At 34.7% G+C, this 21956-nt stretch overlaps 2 protein-coding genes across 5 annotated transcripts in view; one reads left to right on the top strand and one right to left on the bottom strand.

The window, feature by feature from the left end:
* The window catches only part of LOC146533247 (neuropeptides capa receptor-like), a 46358-nt gene extending 30031 nt beyond the window's left edge, over positions 1–16327 (bottom strand). Inside the window, exons 1-2 of one of the 4 annotated variants that reach the window (XR_014878663.1) lie at positions 16014–16327; positions 15374–15717 (exon numbers count right to left, since the gene is read on the bottom strand). Coding sequence is in view for 2 of the 4 variants with exons in the window: in XM_085196558.1 (XP_085052684.1) it covers positions 3310–3604 (295 nt within the window). In the remaining 2 variants the exon portion in view is untranslated. Of the gene's footprint in view, positions 1–3309; positions 3820–15373; positions 15718–16013 lie in introns of those variants that run through there. The other 3 variants (XR_014878664.1, XM_085196558.1, XM_085196556.1) reach the window with 3 other exon arrangements.
* Positions 16328–17652: 1325 nt separating this feature from the next.
* Hcf (Host cell factor) lies at positions 17653–21738 on the top strand. Its single transcript, XM_085195669.1, has one exon. It carries the CDS (start codon positions 17890–17892, stop codon positions 20377–20379), a length of 2490 nt encoding a protein of 829 aa, XP_085051795.1. The 5' UTR covers positions 17653–17889; the 3' UTR covers positions 20380–21738.
* The last annotated feature ends 218 nt before the right edge of the window (positions 21739–21956 follow it).

Raw genomic sequence — 21956 nt, forward strand, 5'->3', positions numbered from 1 at the left:
GACATGACTTGCTGGATGAAGGAAAAACCCTCTCAATTGAGACGTGCCTGAATGTTGATGTTTATTAAATGTTTTTGTGGGCATGCATGATGCAAGAAAAACAAATGTATGAAGATATAACGATAGCTACTCTAATTGACAGAAGAACCACTCCTTATTTTCCATTACTAACAATTGTAATCTACTCGACGGTCCGTGTGTTGCATCACACGCGGCGGGGGCTTGTAATAACGTCGAATGAGATCGCATTCAAAATTATGACAACTACTTTGACATTTAGATCTAATGGCTCGTAAGGTACGGTTTTATTACCTAGAAGCCCACTTGGACGTATATTTGTCCAATTTTATAGGTTTTTAATAATATCTTATAATTGTGTGGAGAATGAATTATTTTTGCTTACCAGCTCTAGGAACAAGACAAGGCGTAACCTAATATAATAGTTAGTTGAACCACTCAACAGTCAATGTCTTAAAAACTGGTCGGAAATCTTACCTTAAAGCATCAGGTTTTGTCTTGTGTTAGTTGGATAAACAAAGATAGAATATTTTACGTGTTGAGCGGCAAAACTCAACGCCGCGCCTTCTCTTGCTAGAGCATAGACCAAGGCGCTGTTCAATTACATCGTATTCTCTGTGCAATATATTCAAATATTCAACAATATCCAATTCAGCTTGGAACACTTCTTCATTAAAAACAGATTTATTCATCAGTATGCGTCCTTATCACAGCCATTTTGTTATTACAATTTCAGTACTGTTGTTATTGCTTATATTGAAATAAAGGGACGAGGGAACTGTCGCTGCGAATTTCTGTAACAAATGCTTTTTAATTTTGGTCGCAAATATGTTATTTTTTTAGCTTCAGATTGTATCTACATGATAGTAGTTCCCCACGCACTGGCCAATTTTAAAGACATGCTGCTGGGTTCCTTTAGAATTCGGCGGAAAATGAGGAACGGAAAGTCTTGGTTTCTATATTCCTTCTACCTGCCCTGCCAGGTGCCGGATACAGCTTGAAGCTAAAGAAAGTAAATACCGCTATTTATGTTACCCATCAAACATTTGTTCTTGGTCGATGATCTTTGCTTAGGGAAGATTTGTAAAAAATTTCTTACTAATGACAATGAATAAAAAATGTAAAATGTACATGTTCATTTGTAAAATGTTCAATTCGTACTTTAAATAATCCAAAGAAGTGTTGGTTTAAGTCCTTAAAGACCTGTATATCTACATATTTAATTAGAAAACATATATATTAAAGAAACCATAACAGTAGCCTGAAGCTGCTGTTATGTGTAAATGTTCAACTTTCCGCATAGCAAGGGTAGCAGAGGTAGACAGAGCAGGCACGTAATCTCCAGACGAGATTTTCGAGACGTTGCGTGCGGAACTCAACACCGCGGTTTGAGTTCGACCAACTTTACTGCAACGGTGATGATAGAGGTGATGGAACAAATATAGCACGCGTGTAAACGCACTGTTCTGCCGCGTTCTGAAAGGTCAAATGTGCGATTACGTGCGTTAGAAAGTGAATAATAAATTGTATTGAGAGGAAAATATCGAGTTTGGTCTAATCAGTCGTTATTGTTTTGCGCCTCGCATAAATATCGAAGGGTTCATTAAAAGTAGAGTCGGTCGTATGTCACATACGTACTTATACATTTACTTATAGCTTTGTTTCTATGTATATACGGCGAAAGGGCAGGCTTCTATATTAGTTATTGTATATATTGTTAACGTACTCGTGTAAAAGAGGGTAGATTTAGGTAAAGAAGACAATAAAAGCAGTGGGATTGGAAGCCCTGATTGGAAGGTTATCTAGTGTGTAGTGTTGTTATTGAGCGATACATGTCACTTATTGTAATGACGTGGAACCTCTGTCCGAGTACGTTGAAAACATATAGACGGTATGTATTTTTATTGTGTTATTTTAAAAAACGCTAACCGCTTCCGATCTTAGAGATCAGAATATTTTACAATCAATATAGTAATAATTATATATTGATTGTACAATATTCAGATTATATAGCAATAATATTTTACAAGCCGAATAATATGACTATTAAAACTTATATAAGGTATCTTGTTACTTATATACCTTATACATCGGTCCGTCAGACCATTTCTCACAAGATCGTTATCGTATGTAGCTGGAAAAAATATATCAAAAACGCAGGTTTGTCGTTTGGAAAATTGAACAATGACTCTCATGTAAACGCAATTAAAAGTTAGGAGCGACTATGCTTTGTTTTTGCCGCGTACTATATGAAATTCACAGCGGCATCAAATACTAAAACGTACACCGTACATTGCATACTTCTGGGCCAACAAAAAGTACGGAGAAAAATTTTGAATTTATAGTAGAAGAAAAGGAATTAATAAAGAAAATTGTAAATTTTTTGATATATCTTCTTCTTGATGTATGTATTTATAGTATTACAAACATACTCGTATTTCATTTCATTCATAATTAGCGTAAGATTTTGAAGTGAAGCGTAAAGACGAGTGACGACCACTGCGGCGACCGGGTGTTACCCTATATTATCGTTAACTACATTCACATCTAAGCTTTCATATATTTTAACTAAATTAAATAGGTACTTTAGTAACATTTAATAGTGGTACGTTCGAAAACTATAAAAATGGCATTCACCTTCGGTCATTACTACCAATACTGGAGATTGCATTTTTCATTTTTATTATCGTCGTCCTATCGTCTGGGCGTTTCACTTTAGAACAAGTCTAAATGTGATTGTTTTTCAGATTAAATCTTTTAGCCCCACGCTGTATCCCGCATATAGCAGGGTTAGCGGAGGGAATGTAGTTTTGAGATATTCTATTCTCCACTTTTCGCTCTATTTTCAAGCCATTGCAAGTTAACTCGCCCTCCTCAATACCTACCGTGTGTTAATAGTGAAATTAAACCCACTATGGTCGCGTTTTCAATTAAACACTATGCCACTGTGTCACGACGTTGTTTTCTTTTAAAAAATAATGAGTACGAAACTAAGGTCTTAATAAGCTTGCTTGAGAAATATCTAATCTTTTTTTTAACATTTGGGAGAAAAACGCTACCCGATCCCAACTGAGCTTTACGGAATTTCTATCAAGTCAAAATATTTAAAACTGCCGTTTATTTTTGTTGAAAGAAAAATAGAGCATATCAAAGAAATGCCACTAAAATAAATATATTTGTTTTTCTTAATAAAATGTAAGAGAATAATCTCTACGTACTATCTGACGTCTCAACACCTCAAAAGACGTATATTTATAGCGTAAAAATATGAAAATATTAAGAAAAACTTACCAAACAACAGCAACAGTAGATCACTCAAAGCCAAACTGAACAAATAATAATTAGTGTCGGTGTGCATCGCCGGGTGTCTCACTATAACTACACACACGGCCACGTTCCCGACGACCCCCGTCAGAAATATAAGTAACAGGAATATTGTTATAGGTACGATGCGATTCAAGGGAAGTCGTCGGGGTCCCATCATACACCACAGCATCTCTTCCTCGCTGCAGTCGAAGTAACTCAAGTTGGTGCATCTCGCGTAGAACTGCTCGGTTGTTTCGTTGATACGTAGATATTCCTCCATTGTGAATTTCCACTTTCTCACATTATATCACTAGATTTTTTGTGATTCCTAACTTTTTGTTATTTTGATATAAGAATATGTAATTTGTACTTTTTACGTTATTTTACAGTATTAATTTCGTATTTTTAACAAGTTATGGATGATCAAATAAAACATTTGGGCTTACAATACAAAATATTTATAAAAGCTACACATTTACTACTTTTGTTTAACTTTTATCAAAGTATCTTGATGCTTAAAATTAAATTGGAATATATTTTTTAACTAAATAAAACAATTACCTATTACAGTAATAAATAGACAGATAAATTATGTTATTGCTTAAGTACTTTATACAAAAATATTGTTTTTATATTATTATTATAACACAAAATAATATATTATATATTTAAATATATATTTTGCAGTTATAATATTATTATTTTCAGATATAGCAAAAAACTTCGTGCGGTAACTTCGTAGCGATGTCGCTACGAGTCTACGAGGCTACGTCCGTAGCGCATCGCGTTGGCACGATGACTGGTTTCCTTTGAGCGTCTCATTTTAGGACTACAAACATTTTTTTTTCACCTTCACGTTGTATCCCACACATAGCATAGAGACCCTAGGAAGACCTAGAGTTAAGACACTCCACTAGCGATTAAGACACTTCTGATAACCACATTCTTCTAAATTCTTAAGACATTGAAAAAATCAACATTATCTATTTTCTCAAGTGGGAGTCGAACGACATCCTTCCCCTCGTAGTCTTTTATGTGAGTGCGCTGCGCCACGTCGTCGTCGTAGAACGTCTATTGGAAATTGTAATAATAAATATTCATATTCTTTATACTTAAGTCATTAGTTTAAAATATGTTTAGTTAACTTATAAAGACGATTATGTTGGATGAAAAATTTCACAAAAACTTTAGAAAGCACTTAGTCATTTATTTTTACTTAAGACTTTAATTCAATTCAGTTTTTAAAATATTAATGTCATTTATAAAACCAGAAATTTTTAACTTAATTAATTTTTGTTTTACATTTAATGTCACATATTTATTTAATTACTTTAAATCTCTCTTATTATATAAATATTAATAACTATAAAATAGAAAATTATTTATGTGATTAAATATGTATATTCAATTAAAAACACATAACTCATACATATACCAACGTTTGGATCGAACCCAGAACTGTGGGGCTTACTTTCGCACGTTAGGGCCCCTGTGCCACGACGACGCCACGAAATTATATAGTTTCTTAAATAATTTCAAGTGTTTCGATGTATCTGGTCCAGGTTACCCCTGGCACTGACAGTGTGTCAAGTGACTTTATTAACTTAGATAGCCCACGGTGTAATAAAATAACATACGAGTATGTAGCTTGTATATAATATTATGAATGTACCAATATATATCCTATATCCTAAGAATACCGAGCCCTGAGCAATGTGGGGACGACTGGAACAAGTCGTTGCTTTGTGAGAGCAGTCTTATCTTAAAGTAACAATTGTTTACTCTACAGTTCCTTTGTTTTACGAACATCACGCTTTAAGATTTTAGTATTACATAGATTTAGGAAATACATATTTTGCTATTTTTGACTGACTTTTAAATAAGGGAGTTCGACATGGTCTATGAGAATCTGTGTATTATACAATTTCATATGTATGTTTGTATGTTTATTCACAAATTTTTCCGTATGTGAATATACAATTTGTTCAAGGCATTTGTGCCTACATTTACTGATTCAACTCCCAATGCTGCACTTTAGCCTTAATCGGGATTAACACGAGGTCAACAGGAATGTCATTGGCGGAAATTGCGTTCTCCAAATGTGGTAATAGGCGATACGATAGCTGAAGGTCGACGTAGTACATTTAGCGGTTGTGGGTTCGATTCACGCTCAAGGAAATTAATTATTTTATTTATTATTCTCTCGGGTAAAAGAAGCGAGACGTCTAGTTCCGCTACAAATCACGTAATGTGTTCACAATTTGTTAAAATTCTGCAGAAAGTAAATAACGGAGTGTTTAACCTTGGGTTCACAATACCTACCTTGTTATATGTACCAGCAACAAAGCGTGAAGCTGACGTTAATAATTTAAAATTGTAAATAAATTAAAATTTGATAGAATTTCTTCGGAATGGATATCGAACCCACAATATTTAACCATAAACCCATTTGATGCAATCCCACTAGGTCACTACGGCCTAAATCTCGTAACGTACAATATATTTTAGTAATTTAAGAAAAAGAACCTTTGAATATTAGATCCGTTGCTAAGGATAACTAAGTTTGGATGATGAAAGCAAAATTCACTGGAAAATTACTTTGAGATTTCATTTATATGGACGGACGGTGGAAGCTACCTAAATAGCTTTAAATTAAGTGTGAAGGATATGTCATCTTTACTTCTTTGTTACGGTGTTAAGAACATATATTGATATGGAGGGAGACTTTATTTTTTTTTTCCACGGTGAGTTGGACTTGCCTTAAAATAACATTGTTACATGGAAAGAAGAGATCAATAAAGAAATTAAAATGGTTACAAAGACTTCAATTAATTTCATATCCTCAAAGGTCTTTAGACAAGTGAACCTCAGTAGTCTCTCTGAACTGGACGTTTTGGTTTAATTTGGTACTAACGAAGGACTGTTACAGCAATGTTAGCATATATACATATGTATATGTAGTGTAGATGGTAGTATTAACACACTTCTTTCTCCTTTTTCCGATCACGATTGTTTTTTGAATATTCGAGAGCTGCTCGATGTTTTCTAGATAGCAATGTATTTCCTATTTATGTCGTATGAAATTTGAATTTTGAATCCCTATATTATATATTTATGGTCATTTCCACCGATTTACTCTTAAATCGTAAAAATTGTGCAACGGATTTCTTCCAAACTTAGAGTAATCCTCATCTCTCAAAGACCTCTTTATCTAATATTACATTAGAAAAAAGTCAAGAATATCAAAATTTATAATTTAACGCCAAAAGCTTTAGTTTCGCTGCCTGCAAGTAGAGGCCGCGAGCGGGGCACTAGTAATAATGATTTAATACTTTAATAATCACTTTGGTTTATTATTAAGTAAATTGCGGTTAAATGTAGTTTGAACAGTCACTGGTAGGTAGAGCACGCCCTAGTAACTGTGACCGAGCGGCCTGTTTAAACGCTCTCACACGAACAAAACAGTAGGTGAGCTCTATTATACGAGTATATAAATGTTTCATGAATATATAAATTTCAGTAATTATTACAACATTGAGGGCCTCTTTAATTTTCCGCGCCCATTAGTTTTGGAACGTAAACAAAAATAAATTGCCGTTTAAAAATTTTACTCTCGCACAATAACATTTTTTTCATCTTTGATATTATTATTTTAGTTTTATGCTATATCAGATATAGGATGGTGGTGAGACACTCCGTTTTTATTTTTCCGCCCAATTCTGGAGGCATTGTGTGTTTAGTGGCGAAACTCATCGCCGCGCTTTGCCTCGCCACCAGAGCGAAGATTTCATTTCCTCGAATGGGAATCGACCCTACCCTACCCTACCACTGTCGTGTTTACTGTAAAAGTAATTAAAATATAAAATTATAAATTAAATTAAAATACTTTTTAAGCGAAAAAAAGTCTGTGATTTTTTAAAATATCACCAAAAGTAGGAAACTGTTAATTTAAGCAGAAATTTCAGCAGAAAATTATTAATAGATAATAAAAACGAAGACGATGCGTACAAGAATTATTACGATCGTTTTTATTTTTAAAGAGTAAAAATTTCCAGTTAAAGAGAGCGTTCATTTGCAATCCCGTTATTAATCACTGAGAGGCACTTTGTTCAAACGCAATTTTTTGTAAATGGCAAACGAAATAAGGACTCATGTAAAAAAATGTTTTTATATTTTTTACAGATTTCCTCGATTGTGAGGAGTCCATAACATTGTCTAGCGTGTAGCTGTCTACCTTGCGTCTCCAACTATTATTTGACCTTTAATCACCGGGCTTTTACATGATGAAGAGAAATTAAGGATAACATTAAAATCCTGCATATAGCAGGGTGAGCAGAGGGAATCTAGTGTTGAGACTCTGTTTGGTCTCCACCACAAGGTGCATGAATCATACTTACATTGATTGAGGCCGTCCGCGTCGAAGCGTACAAGCACTAGCCACTCCTAGCCTACCCTGAAGCTCAAGCAAAGGCGAGGCATTGAGTTCTACCACTAAGCACGCAATGAACGGAACCCACTCAAAAATTTGGCAGAAAGTGGGGAACGGAGTGTCTGAACTCTAGGTTCCCTCTGCCTGTCTACGGGACACAGCGTACGGGAGAAATACAATATTTTAAAATCCATTTGTTATTTTAATCCTCTGGGTTCGTTATTGATAAAATATGTTCAAGAAAGCCTCAAATCCCTTAGTGATAAAGCACCTGTCAATGAAATAACGCACTAATCTTTTGAAATAAATCATTGGGCAATAAATCAATGTAATATTTCATTTGATAAGAATGAAGTTCATAAAATCCATCCCAATTATAAAAAAAAATCATTCATCCCAATTATAAAAAAAAATATTTAAAAAAAACCCCGACTGCATAAATCTAAAACGAAAATAAACAAGCCCAATAGTTTACCTATTAGAATTTTCTTTTTAATTTTATGCAGTCGTGGTTTTCGTTTTTCTAAATATTGTATTAGTATACGCTTTCCCGGTCGTTAGCACGCGACACTCGGCTCGCCCGAAACAACTAAGTAATGTGCGAGTGTTTCCATTAGACAGTAAGTGCCTTATTAGTTCATTAATGCGATCGTGGTGTCTATACTTACTTCTATACTAACATTAGAAAGCTGAATGCGCTAATCTCAGGGACTACTGGTTTTAATTGAATAACATCGGAATCTTATTATATATACTCGTATATATGACGGCGCGCTGCTATGTATTAGTTTTAATTATAATTTCGCAATTATTACGTTTCGATTTTAATTGATTTATGTAATGGATTATATTAGAAGAATATTTAAAATGGAGCGGGTAACCCCGAATAGGGTAGTAGGTGTAGCCACGAATAATAGCGGATGTCATGGGTTGACAGTAATTTTGTTAATCCTGTGATATTTATTGTAAAACTGTTATGTAAACGAGTAATATGACATTGTTGCTACAACGCCCACAAATGAATAGTAACAGCCAAGACCGCTTTGAGGCCCCTTCTGATGATGCTTCTACATATATAATACTTAACCTTCAATTTCTTACCTAACCTAGCGCAATAACGAATTTAGAAACTAAATTGAAAAAGTACTTTTTAATATATTTTCACACATACACACGAATTACGTTTGCGACAGAGGATTGGACCCGGAAAAATTGATGAATTTTTCAAATATTTTTTAAATAAAAATATGAGTGAAATTTGGTGCAAAGTGAATTAATGGATAAAACATATATTTTTTCAAATTCCTCACAATTACTACCTACATGCTCATTATGTAGGTAGTATTTGTGAAGGAATTTGAGCTGATGTAGTAGATGTAGACTATTTTATTTTATTTCTTGACAGTTTTTGCCACAACTGTGAATTGAATACACACTTAGTTGACTAAGATTATGGTTGATGTTTCTATCATTCAAATCTCTAAGCTTGAAATCAATATTGATTCGAGCGCTATGGCTGTATGTCTGACTCCTACTGGGAATCCTAATCGCTGTGGTAATAAACAAAACGCGGAAAACTTCGATTAAAGATAGTTCAGATAAAATAGAACTTTTGTAACGTAACATTAAATTATCTCCAATGGTTATGCAAATTACGTGAACGGCTAAAGCCTTCCTCCCTTTTAACATGTTGTATAGAAACCTTAAAATAAACTGATTGAAATTATATTTACACTACAATTTTGATAAGTTGTTCTTTGAAGATAGTATTTTTCTGTATATCCGTATATAATACACTCACTGCTTACTTACAAAGCGAGGAACGCAAGTGTCTTTAAGGGAAACGGAGTTAAGTTAACCCTTAAGGCAACAAGAACGAACCTAATGAAGTATCAAAACTGTGCGTCTACAAACTCAACGCCACGTTAACCGTTAACCAAAAACTAGAATGTTTTAAATACAATTATCTTAAGGTATTAAATAATAGTAATACTGCCTTTTCTTCTCTTCGACTCTATGGCCTACAGTCCAAGAGGCCGAGAGGAACTTTAATTAAGCTATTGTTATAAATATAATTATTAAGAATATATAACTAACCGAATAAGATAACTAAACCGTCGTGGCGCAGTGGCATAGCTAGTAGGTGATGGGCTCAGTTACAACTCATGGGAATGAAATAGTATCATTTCCTCGCTCTGATAAGACAATTCCGTAAAAAAATCATAAAAGACTAAGGATAACAAAAATAAGCAAATTTACATTCCTATATGAAATTTTAAATTACAAACATTCATGTTGGAAACAAACTCGACAAAGTATAAATAGCTGCTGCGTAATAGAAAACAAATTTTAAATATTTAAGGGACCAGAACGCAATCGGTTGCGGTTTTGTTCATTTTCACGGCAACTTTCGCGACGTTAAACTTTAATGGGAGAATGGTAATTACAACGTAAATAGCGAGGATGTGACAGTAACAATGAAGAACTGGCTGGGTTGGTTTGGGTTCTTCTAAAGAATGAGTGAAGAAAGCAAGAGTGAGTGGTAAGACAGGCAGGGGGAGACCGCGTTGGACCTTCGAAAACACAGAATCAAAGATATGAGAAAGTCAAAGTCAAATATGAAATACCCACGCATTTCATATACACTAGATTCTCTCTGCCTGCCTTGCTATATACTGTTAGCGGTAGTATTCATTATGAGTTTATAGTAAAAATGTGAATATGATTAATTAGAATGAAACGAAATGTGTAAGTTGTGTATTTAAATAAAGAGAAGTTGGTATGATGTTATTATGACTGAAGATAAAAATATAAATGAAGTACTTTTATTAATATATAATTTTAAAATAAATATTGTCAATATGATTTAGTAATTTGACTTCAATTAAATATTTTTTGATAGTGATTGTACATTATATTGTTAAAACTATAGGAAGTTACTATAATATTGTTATAAGATTATAAATTAAATAAAATACTTTTACTAATAAAAATAAAGATTGTTATTTAAAAATAAGTATTGCTAATAAGATTAATTTAACGGCAATTAAATATTTTTAATATGAAATATGTTATAAATGATGGCAGCACTGAAACTATCTTGATTGTGAATTATGAATATTAGATACATATGTCTGTGAACTTAGCAGAGCATTGTCCAGCAGATCAAAAAAAATGGAGTTCTCTTCGCATGCACCTGAGTTCTATAGTTCCTGATAGGTTTTATAAATAGTTCTGTCGTTTTTACCCCTGAAAAAGTTATGTTAAAAAATGATCTGCTAACTTCCCTAGGCAGATCATTTTTTTGCAAATAAAAATCGGAGCGAGATCTGCACTCATAGGGATGAATAAAATAGTTCCTGATAATTTTTAACAATAGTTCTGTTAATTTCACGAAGAAAAAAATTTTAAACAGAAAAAAAGAACGTTCGTTTCGAAAATAGTTCGAAAGGTAAAGTAATTTTTAAAATTAATAAAATGATACTCTATTCTATTGATACTCTACTCTATATTCTATTGTAAAATAAAGAGTTCTCGCGTCTAAGTAGTTCTACGATATTTAGCCTGAAAGAAAACCAGAACTCTGAAAAAACTGCCAGCAGAGCATAGTTTAATGTATGAAATATTGAAAAATGTCTATTTTAAGTCTTCATATGTATGAACTACTTATATTCTATTGAAAAATGAAGAGTTCTCGCTTCTGAGCAAGATATTTATATTTTTAAAAAATATTTTTCTTCGCTACAAATTATTTTGAAATTTTTCGACAAATTGAATATTCAGGTATGCTCTGCTGGCATTTTTACAGGAGTTCTAGTTTTATAGTTGGTTTTTTATAATACAACTACTCATATTCTGTTAGAAATCAAAGAGTTCCCGAGTCTGAGCACATTAAAATAGAAAATTATTTTGTACTTTTACATATGAAGAGTTGAAATTGACATTTTTCAATATTTCATACAATCAACTATGCTCTGCTGGCAGTTTTTTCAGAGTTCTGGTTTTCTTTCAGGCTAAATATCATAGAACTACTTATATTCTTTTGAAAAATGAAGAGTTCTTGCTTCTGAGCGAGATATTAATATTTTTAAAAAATATTTTTCGTCGCAACAAGTTAATTTGATATTTTTCAACAAATCGAATTTTCGACTATCCTCTGCTGGCATTTTTACAGGAGTTCTAGTTTTATAATTGGCTTTTTATAATAGAACTGCTCATATTCTAGTAGAAATCAAAGAGTTCCCGAGTCTGAGCACATTAAAATAGAAAATTATTTAGTACTTTTACATATGAAGAGTTGAAATTGATATTTTTCAATATTTCATACAATCAACTATGCTCTGCTGGCAGATTTTTCAGAGTTCTGGTTTTCTTTCAGGCTAAATATCGTAGAACTACTTATATTCTATTGAAAAATAAAGAGTTCTCGCGTCTGAGTATCATTTTATTAATTTTAAAAATTACTTTACCTTTCGAACTATTTTCGAAACGAACGTTCTTTTTTTCTGTTTAAAATTTTTTTCTTCGTGAAATTAACAGAACTATTGTTAAAAATTATCAGGAACTATTTTATTCATCCCTATGAGTGCAGATCTCGCTCCGATTTTTATTTGCAAAAAAATGATCTGCCTAGGGAAGTTAGCAGATCATTTTTTAACATAACTTTTTCAGGGGTAAAAACGACAGAACTATTTATAAAACCTATCAGGAACTGTAGAACTCAGGTGCATGCGAAGAGAACTCCATTTTTTTTTGATCTGCTGGACAATGCTCTGCTAAGTTCACAGACATTAGATACATCCGGTAAGCTTAGTTTTGGAGGGAAATTGTAACCTATAAAAACACCCCAAAAACAGAATTGAGGACAGTCTTCCCGACGTTGTAATACTGCCAGCAAACTCTAAGCAAACGTTATTAAGTGATAGTTTAAGTGCGAAGTGTTTAAGTGTCAGTGCTAAGTAGAAAGTGTTCATAATAAAGCGATTTAAAGAGTGAAGGTTTATAATTGATCTACCCAGTGAGGAGAAGTTTCTTTCAATACGGGTACAGCGTGAAATTAAAAAAAGTTTCTAGAGTGACCTTTACAAAACTTGTAGCATTGTCATAAAAACTTGGATTTGACTGTTTACGTGAGTACCTAATTACTTGCATATTTAATTTTAGAGTTTTTACGTCTCGTCCGGGTTCTCCCGCGAACCCTCTTATAGCATGTCCGCTTATACGTATCATGATCGTTACATAAAATGTGTTAAACTCGGTCGTACTCACCAGTAAGTCGTACGAGGTTTATAAAAATGAGATGTGAGTAGAGGCTAACAAAGATATCAATTAACAACATCAAATCGAGTACGTACAAATAGGAGTACCTATTTAATGTCAATTAGTCACAAATGTCATTTCTGAGTGTGAATTTAAGTTTATTTATAGAAAATATTAACAATGCTGAAATATCAAAACATAAATCGGTTTAGCGCCTAAGCCCTCGTTAACATCCATCGGGAACGGTACGGTACTGATTGAACTTATAATACGGCCACAACAAGGCCTCTTATTTATTGTTTAATATTTATATTTCAAGACTGATCTTCGTGGAAATAACGAAATAACCTAAATAGAATGCGACCAGAAACTTTTGCTGCACACGCTAATAATTAATATATTGTTAGTGTACTCGTATAAAAGAGGATGGATGTAGATGAAAAAGCCTATAAAAGCAGTGGAGTTGTGTCAAACGGAGGCAGTTGCTTGCTTGCTTTGCCCTGATTGGAAGGTATCTGGTGTGTAGTTATTGAGTGATACATGTCACTTATTAAAATTAAGTAGAGCCTCTATCGTCGTTAGAAACACATAGAGTGCTGCTAACAGCTTCCCCCGGCCTACACTGCTATAGGCAGGATACAACACTGCCAGCAACCCCTGCATGCGGCTGTTATTTTACAGCCAGCCATTTGTTACTGTTGAGAAAAGGGTAAGGTTTAATTTGATATACTCGTATAGTTCACAAGAATACCACATGAGCGCAAATAATCAACATTAAGTGTAATAAGCAATTTAAGTATTATTTACGGAAAATATATTGGTATATAATCTTTATACTTTAAACTGTCTAAAAACTAAGTAACAATATTTTAAATCTAAAATTGAGCGTATAGCGACATTTTAAACGCAGTTGGCTACGAACTACAGTGTAACGTGTCTGCGATGCTTACCACCGTAACACTAGCGTAAGAATTTCTTAAGGTTGTAGAAAGACAAAGGTAAGTTATTCGAATAAAACATTGAATATATGCTGTTTTGTATTCTATAAATAAACATTTTATTAAAAAAAAATATATTTTTAGCATAAAATACTTTTATAATTGCAATAAATCGATTCACGAAATAGCAGTCATTTTATTTATCAAGTGTCCGCTATTTCGTGTTACTACCGAAATCTTAGATACTTTTTAATAAATTTACATTTATGTTATAATTGAGATAATTTAAATTTAAAGCTTAAAATCAGTTACTGTATTTATTAAAGTTTCTCGTGATCGAAATTCGGTATATGTTTTGTCCACTTAAATTTCTATATTGCTATTTTAAAGTTAACCTGAATTGATAATTTTAAGCTAAATTCGTATAGGTACTGCCAATGCAATTTTGTTTTTTAATCAACCTTTATAATTTATTTTTGTGTATTTTTCGATTATACATGGTAGTTAATGATTACTTTACATAATGTAAAAAATACTGAATAAACAAAACTGGGGAAGTTACTAAAATAAGTAACACGAAACAAGATCCCCTACATTTCATTATTTTCTCTAACTTCGTGACAAATAAATCTACGTAAAATCAACACATTGACTTCTCTGTCTTTGTTAATATTGTTTATCTTAGTCTTGTTATAAGTCTAAATACTTAAAGATCTTTATATTTTTTCAAGAATATACTAAACTGGTTGCGAAAATAAAATCCATGAGCGAAATGTATAGGTCTATAAACTGGCATAGCTAGCTTCAAAAAATTAAACTTGAATTTTGAGCTTTTTTGTATTTTTTTTATAAAACAAGTATATAAAAGTTCAAAAATGTAGTTTTTTTTTAAAACCGTGCTTTTATAATTTGTAAATTATAAAAGTTAAAGCCAGTTGTGGCACAGGCGTACAAAGTGTGACTCTAAAACCGACTGGTTGTGGGTTCGATCCCCTCTCGAGGAGATGAAAATAGAAATAGTATAGAAAATAGAAAATGTTTATTTAAATTTATATTTCAGGCCAAGCGCGGCGTTGAGTTCTGCCACTTAACATGCAATGCCTCCGGAATTCCGCAGAAAGTGGGGAACGAAGTGTCTTAAAAACACTAGGTTCTCTTTTCCTACCCTGCTGTCAGCGGGATACAGCGTGAAGATGATTTAATTTGTTTTTTTTATAAAAGTTTTAACGTCGTTAGCTGATTTAAACTATTTTTTTATTTACAAATTCTTTACAATCAAAACCTATGTGTTTATTTTTTTTTATTATAAAACCTTACTCGCGCCTCTAACTGCCGAACTGCCGTACATTTACCTTGATTGAGCAACAAAGTTGCAGACCATCCAAGTGTGTAGTGTAGTGTGTGTATAAAAAAAACTCACAAATATCAAATATATATTACCTAAAAGGTTCAGTCTCGATTGTTTCAGCTTTTTATTATTATTCATATAATACATACAAAGTAAGAAAGACAGAGCACCAAAATAAAACAAAATATCATTCATAAAACAAATTTTAAAATTTACTTGTAAATGAAACATTTAAAGTATATATTCTTATTAAAGTAGCATTCTTATTTATATTAAGAAATAAATCTTTACACATATATACGAGTATGTACATTTTATGAATCTTTATATTTCATCTAATATATATTTCATGAATCTTCACAAGCACACTTGAATATCTTAATAAATAATTGTGACATTAGAAGCTTTTAAATTCTTACCTGGAACAAAAAATGCAGTAAAATAATAAACAATTGCATGCAACAGATGGCATTGAGTTCTGCCATTCGACACATAATACCACCAGAATCCAGCAGAAAGTGGAGAACAGAAGTATCTTACTAAAACAGTGTCTTAACACTAGCCTCCTAGTTTCCCTCTACCTACCCTGCTATGTGCACGATACAGCATTAACATAAAAACTATTACAATGTTTTTTAAAATGTTTATACATTTACTTTAAATTCAATTAAAATGTGCAGAAATGTTTGTGGTAAAGTATAAATAGTTATCTTACTTATATTATGCTAACAACCCAAATGTGGCTTCACCCATTTAAATGTGTTGCTATATTACAGCCAAATTATACAAAATCACATACAAATACATATTTATACATGAGACCACCATGGCACAGTGGGACAGTTACAAAAACGTCGTATCTACCTATCTAAAAACTATTTACCGAAAAATGTATTCGAATATTTATTATCTTTTTCAATTTCCTACATTTTGTTTTAAGCATAATAAATCACAACAATTTCATATTCGATACTTGACTATGTCTATCTGTCACAATGACAAGAAATAAACAAAGTACAAAGTATTAAGGCTCGCCACACACAAATTCAACATAATACGGCGTCGCATACATCATATTATTGACAATATTTCGTCGTAAAATCTGACGCAGTCGTTCAGGTGCCTTTTTTTGTGTGCGGACGTATTAAATCTAAAATGGATAAAAATTTCGCTTATTTACAAGAAACAGGCAATAATATTTTTTATCAAACACTGGCCCGTTTTTGTATTTACGAAATTTATAGAACAAAAATTTTTTTAATACGTAATCAATCGTTTCATTCGTTTTTATTTACTCTTTCAGTGCAATAATGTTATCTTTTTTTAGCCCAATTGCAACAGACAGAGAGTTATGCTTTCCGATCGTATGTATGTCTATTTTTTAAGCTCTTCATACAGTAAAAACAATTGTTCGGTTTTTTCTATGCCTTATATACTCGTTAATTGGGATAGGGGGTAGGAAGTCATTGGCTGCATAAAATTAAAAAAATGGCAATTGAGTTATTTTAAGTATAACTTGTTTCATAAATTGCAATGTCATTTGTAGTTTGATTGAATACAATAATATATATTTTTTAAATAAAACTTTAATCAAACAAAATTAAATGGAAATGTTTATTTAGAAAAATGACAAATGTCAAAAAACTATTTTTACTGATCTAGATATTTTTCAACTTTGCGCAATCACAAACAGTGGCGCTCATTCCTTTCTGTGAAAATTGGTAAATAAACAACGTTATAGGTTATTTTCATATTAGAAGCGAAATAAGATTAATTAGGCATGTTACTTTAATAATCTTCATTTAAATATATGTTGTGCATTCCATACTGCTATATTTAATACTGAAGAGTTTTATAGTAACTACGTTTTTATAACTTCTTTAGAACTTCAATATTTATAATTGTTTTACCGCGCATTTATCACACAATACTACCAACTTATAGAATAGAAAGATATAGCTTGCTTCATTGCCATAGAAAAAATAAATTATTTTAAGTAAATATGTATATTTTTTTTATATTCATTATAATATTTGTAACATACATTGGTAAGATATTTTTATTTTTTGAATTTTTTTTTTGTCTCAATATTTTTTAAATATTTTTACTCTAATAATGAATATACTTATATTTTAAGCTTTATATCATAAAAAGTTATTTCGTAAAATAATATCTAAGAATTATTTCTATTTGTTATGAAATACATAGCTAAATATCGGAACATATTAATTTAAACGTTTACAAAAAAATCATAGAGTACCTTTTAATTCATAATTAATACACTGTGCACAGCCAATAGATAATTCTTGACGTCCGACGCCGTTCTTTCTCCTTTTGTTAAGTTGCCATTGCTGTTGCTAACGCCATTTTTGTTATACACTGTAAGCTGCATATGGTGATTTTTTTATACTCATAGGACATTTGTGTAAGTGCGAAAGAGACAGTTGAATTAGATTGGATTACGCAGCTGTGACTAACCCGAATATTTTCTTCAAAGCTTATTTACGACGTTTCTCATTGTCTATGCTATAGATACGCATCCCGAGCGATACATACGGTGTAAAGCTTTAAGTGACAAATGTATAGTGAAAATGAAGGAAAACGCTGTACTTAAGTGGCAAAAAGTTTGCAACCCCAGCGGCCCGCAACCACGACCTCGCCATGGCCACCGTGCGGTTGCCATAAAGGATTTGATGATAGTTTTCGGCGGCGGAAATGAAGGGATAGTTCACGAGCTCCATGTCTTCAACACGACCACAAATCAATGGTTCGTCCCCGTCACGAAGGGCGAGGTTCCTCCAGGATGCGCTGCCTACGGCTTTGTGGTGGACGGTACACGCTTGCTAGTTTTTGGCGGCATGGTGGAGTACGGCAAGTATTCTAACGATTTGTACGAACTGCAAGCTTCACGGTGGGAATGGAAACGTCTCAAGCCTTTACCGCCGAAGTCGGGCCTTCCACCGTGCCCTCGACTTGGTCACAGCTTCACTCTCCTGAATGGTAAGGTTTACCTGTTTGGTGGGTTAGCCAATGAAAGCGACGACCCCAAAAATAATATACCTAGGTATTTAAATGATTTATACACTTTGGAGCTGTATCCCAATTCATCTATGACTGTATGGGATATCCCACATACTTATGGCCAGTCACCACCTCCGCGTGAATCACACAGTGGTGTTGCTTACACAGACAGAAGTTCTGGCAAATCTTCATTAATAATATATGGTGGCATGAGTGGCTCACGTTTGGGTGATCTGTGGGTGCTTGATGTGGACAGTATGTCGTGGTCAAGGCCAGAACTAGGTGGCCCACCACCCTTACCACGTTCTCTCCACACAGCCACTGTCATTGGACAACACATGTATGTATATGGTGGGTGGGTTCCATTAGTGCCAGACGAATCTAAACTTGCCACACATGAAAAGGAATGGAAATGTACAAATACATTAGCATCTCTTAACTTAGACAGCATGACATGGGATAATATTGCATTGGACAAATTTGAGGAAAGCGTCCCACGAGCCCGAGCTGGCCACAGTGCTGTTGCTATTCAAACAAGGCTCTACATCTGGTCAGGAAGGGATGGCTATAGAAAAACATGGAATAATCAAATCTGTTGCAAAGATCTTTGGTACCTAGAAGTTGGAGTACCGCCACAAGCTGGCCGCGTGGCACTTGTACGGGCTGGTACAACTTCTCTTGAACTATGCTGGCCAGCTATGAATACTGTAACAACATATCTGCTTCAAGTTCAAAAATGTGGTAAGGTAACTCCTGCACGTTATCCTTCATCTGCAGAACCAGTGGCGGCACCACCTCCAGCTTCACCAGTTGCTGGACAGCCAGATGCATCAAAAGCTTTTGGACTTATTTCTCCCATTGCTTCTGGTTTGCCTCCCACTGCAACAGACATGCCCACCCGACCCATAGCTACAGCCGCGTCGCCTATGGCTACTCCTATTGTTTCTACACCCCAGAAAGTAGTGTCTGGTCCTATTAAGATGCCAGCACAGGCTGCAGTTAAAATATCGTCAAATACTCCATCCTTAAAGCAGACTTATCAAGGAAAAACAGTTGTGAAATCCCCGGCAGCAGGTTCCTCTCAACAAATAAAGGTCGCCGCCGTCACGCCTCAAGGAGTCACCAGGATAGTCAGTGGAGTCGGAACACCAAGCAGCGTGCGAGTGTCTACTCCGCAGTCAAACGCACAGATCGTGCTCGGCACAGCGTCCGGCACGTCCGGCACTCCACGATACGTGCAAGTCAAGACGGGTTCCAGCGCCGGCGTACCAGTCAAGTTGGGAAGCGGCAACGTTAAGCTCGCAGGCAATACTGTGCCCCTCAAGATCGGTGCTGCAAACATTCAAGGTAAAATTACAGCGAATAGCGTCCAAAAAGTAGGGCAGGTGGCAACCAACGTACCACTCAAAATCGGCGCCGGAAACGTTAAAATCGGCACCAGCAATGTGCTAGTGAAGACGGCAGGCGGCGTGCCCATCCAGGCGGGCGTCAACATGCAGGGGAAGATGCCCGTCAAGCTGGGGGCCGGCAGCCTGCCCGTCCTTGGCAGCGGCGGCGGCGCCATCCAGATCGCGAGCGGCGCCATCGCGGGCCAGCAGGTGAAGGCGCCCGTGTACAAGATCGTAACGGCCAAGTCTAGTGAGCAGGCCAGCACGGCCAGCTCGGCGGCGGTGGCAGCAGGCGGCACGGTGCTGCGGCAGGCGGGCGGCAACGCCGGCATCCCCGTCATCATCAAGAAGTCGGCGGGCGCGGGCGCGCAGTCCACCGCCACGCCGCAGTACGTGACGCTGGTGAAGACCTCCACGGGCATGACGGTGGCCACAGTCCCCAAGATGGCCATGGTGCAGAACCGGCCCGCCGTGCCCGTGAGCGCGGCGCAGGGGCTGGCGCCGGGTGCAACCATCGTGAAGCTGGTATCGGCCAACGCGATGGGGGGCAACAAGATCATTACGCTGCCCTCTAACATGTTGCAGCTGAGCAAGGCGGGCGTGGGGGGCAAGCAGACGATCGTCATCACCAAGTCAGCGAGCCAGGCGGCGCCGGGCGGCCCGTCACAGTGAACGCCGCTGAGCCCCCGTGAGAGACTGTACTGTGGAATGTTATAAAATCATATGAGTTTTGTATGTTATTGGGTCTGCGTAGATATCCTCGTAGAGTTTTTACTGAGAATATTTTATTTACTCTTGTAATATTATGTTTAACGTTGTCTGTTCGCAACCCGCTGGTATCCCGCGTAAAAGTGCATGCGGTGGACAGTGGACGGAGTACGGAGACGACGACATGTTTAAATATCACTTTTTTAAAAAATATTATAATAATTAGGGTTAAAGAGATATTTCGATTGAAGTTATAATTTTATGTGTTTATAGATTTATTTTGAAATTAGAATATTTTTGTATGTAATGATATATAAGGAGAGGATAATATAAAACTTCAGGAATGGTAATCATGACCAAATACTGCCATCTGGAACTTGACTGTGCAATGTGCCGGGAGTCATCACTGTTTGTGCGCTTGTTGTGTGATTTGTCTTCCGAGCACCACTTTGAACTGGACTTGTGAGTTGTGACACAGGTGTTGTAGTCCATTTAGGGTATTTGACTAATTTTATCATGTATAGAAACAAACTTAAGATATAAAAGCTCGTAACATATTATTTATATAAAAACAACTATTTACACAAATATATTAAAAAATAAAATTAAACAATGACAACCATTTCCATTCAAAAATAATTAATGCAAATTGAATTCTCAACTTACTTTCTTAAGTTATTTATTATGTTTTTATTTTACTTGATTTAAATTAAAATAAGTCAAATACCACACTAGTTCTCAGACAGAGACATTGTATTGAATAGTAATATATGTTGCCTGACTGGGGTCCGTAGGGAAGCTTGGGGGCATCACCAAGTGATGGCCCCATGCGACTCCAGATGGGGCGTAGGTTTAGTAAATCACAATATAATATGCATTATTTAAGTTTTGACAAACCATTGTTGATGTTGTGGTGTTATTGATATCTGTGGAACGACTTCTTTTTATTGGGTTTCATCTTGAGGCTATGTCACTTCCACAGATCTGAGGCCGGGAGCTTTGACTATGATTGAATTAAAAGCAGAATTTAGAACTTAACTTTTGAATCTTTCGTAGCCAGGCCTGCAGGCATTGTTTGGGGCAGTTGATTCATTGATGACAAAAAAGATGCAGAATATAATTTCATTCCCATTTAAATTTTTTGATTGAACTTAATGTTTTAAATAGCTTCACTATCGAACAATGAAACTCTGTTCTGCATTTGGTATGTAGTCTAAGATAGCGTAGGAGAGAGAGAGGAGTGTAAATAATATAAGTAGGTAAATTTTAATGTTATAGTTTGTTCATAATATGTTCATTTGCTTGAATAAACGATTTGGATAACTGCGGTTTTTATTTAACCAATATTAGAGAGAAGTTACATGTTTTTTGTACTTATGTTCAATTATTAATTTTTAGTAGTTTGTTATTGTTTATCTGTATAGTAGTCTGTCCTTTACAATTAACCGCAGAGCTGTTCATTATTTATTAATATACTAACTAATATTATAATAACAATCAAAATAATAAATTAGTATCACTAAATTTTATTTCTTATTATT

The sequence above is a fragment of the Heliconius melpomene genome, chromosome 13 (genome assembly GCF_056956725.1).
Source record: "Heliconius melpomene rosina isolate 202511_hmr_F chromosome 13, ASM5695672v1, whole genome shotgun sequence".
In the NCBI taxonomy this organism is placed as follows: Eukaryota; Metazoa; Arthropoda; class Insecta; order Lepidoptera; family Nymphalidae; genus Heliconius; species Heliconius melpomene.

Excerpts from the sequence above, each read along its gene's own strand:
- Hcf (XM_085195669.1), top strand. The coding sequence starts at position 17,890 with ATGAAGGAAAACGCTGTACTTAAGTGGCAAAAAGTTTGCAACCCCAGC.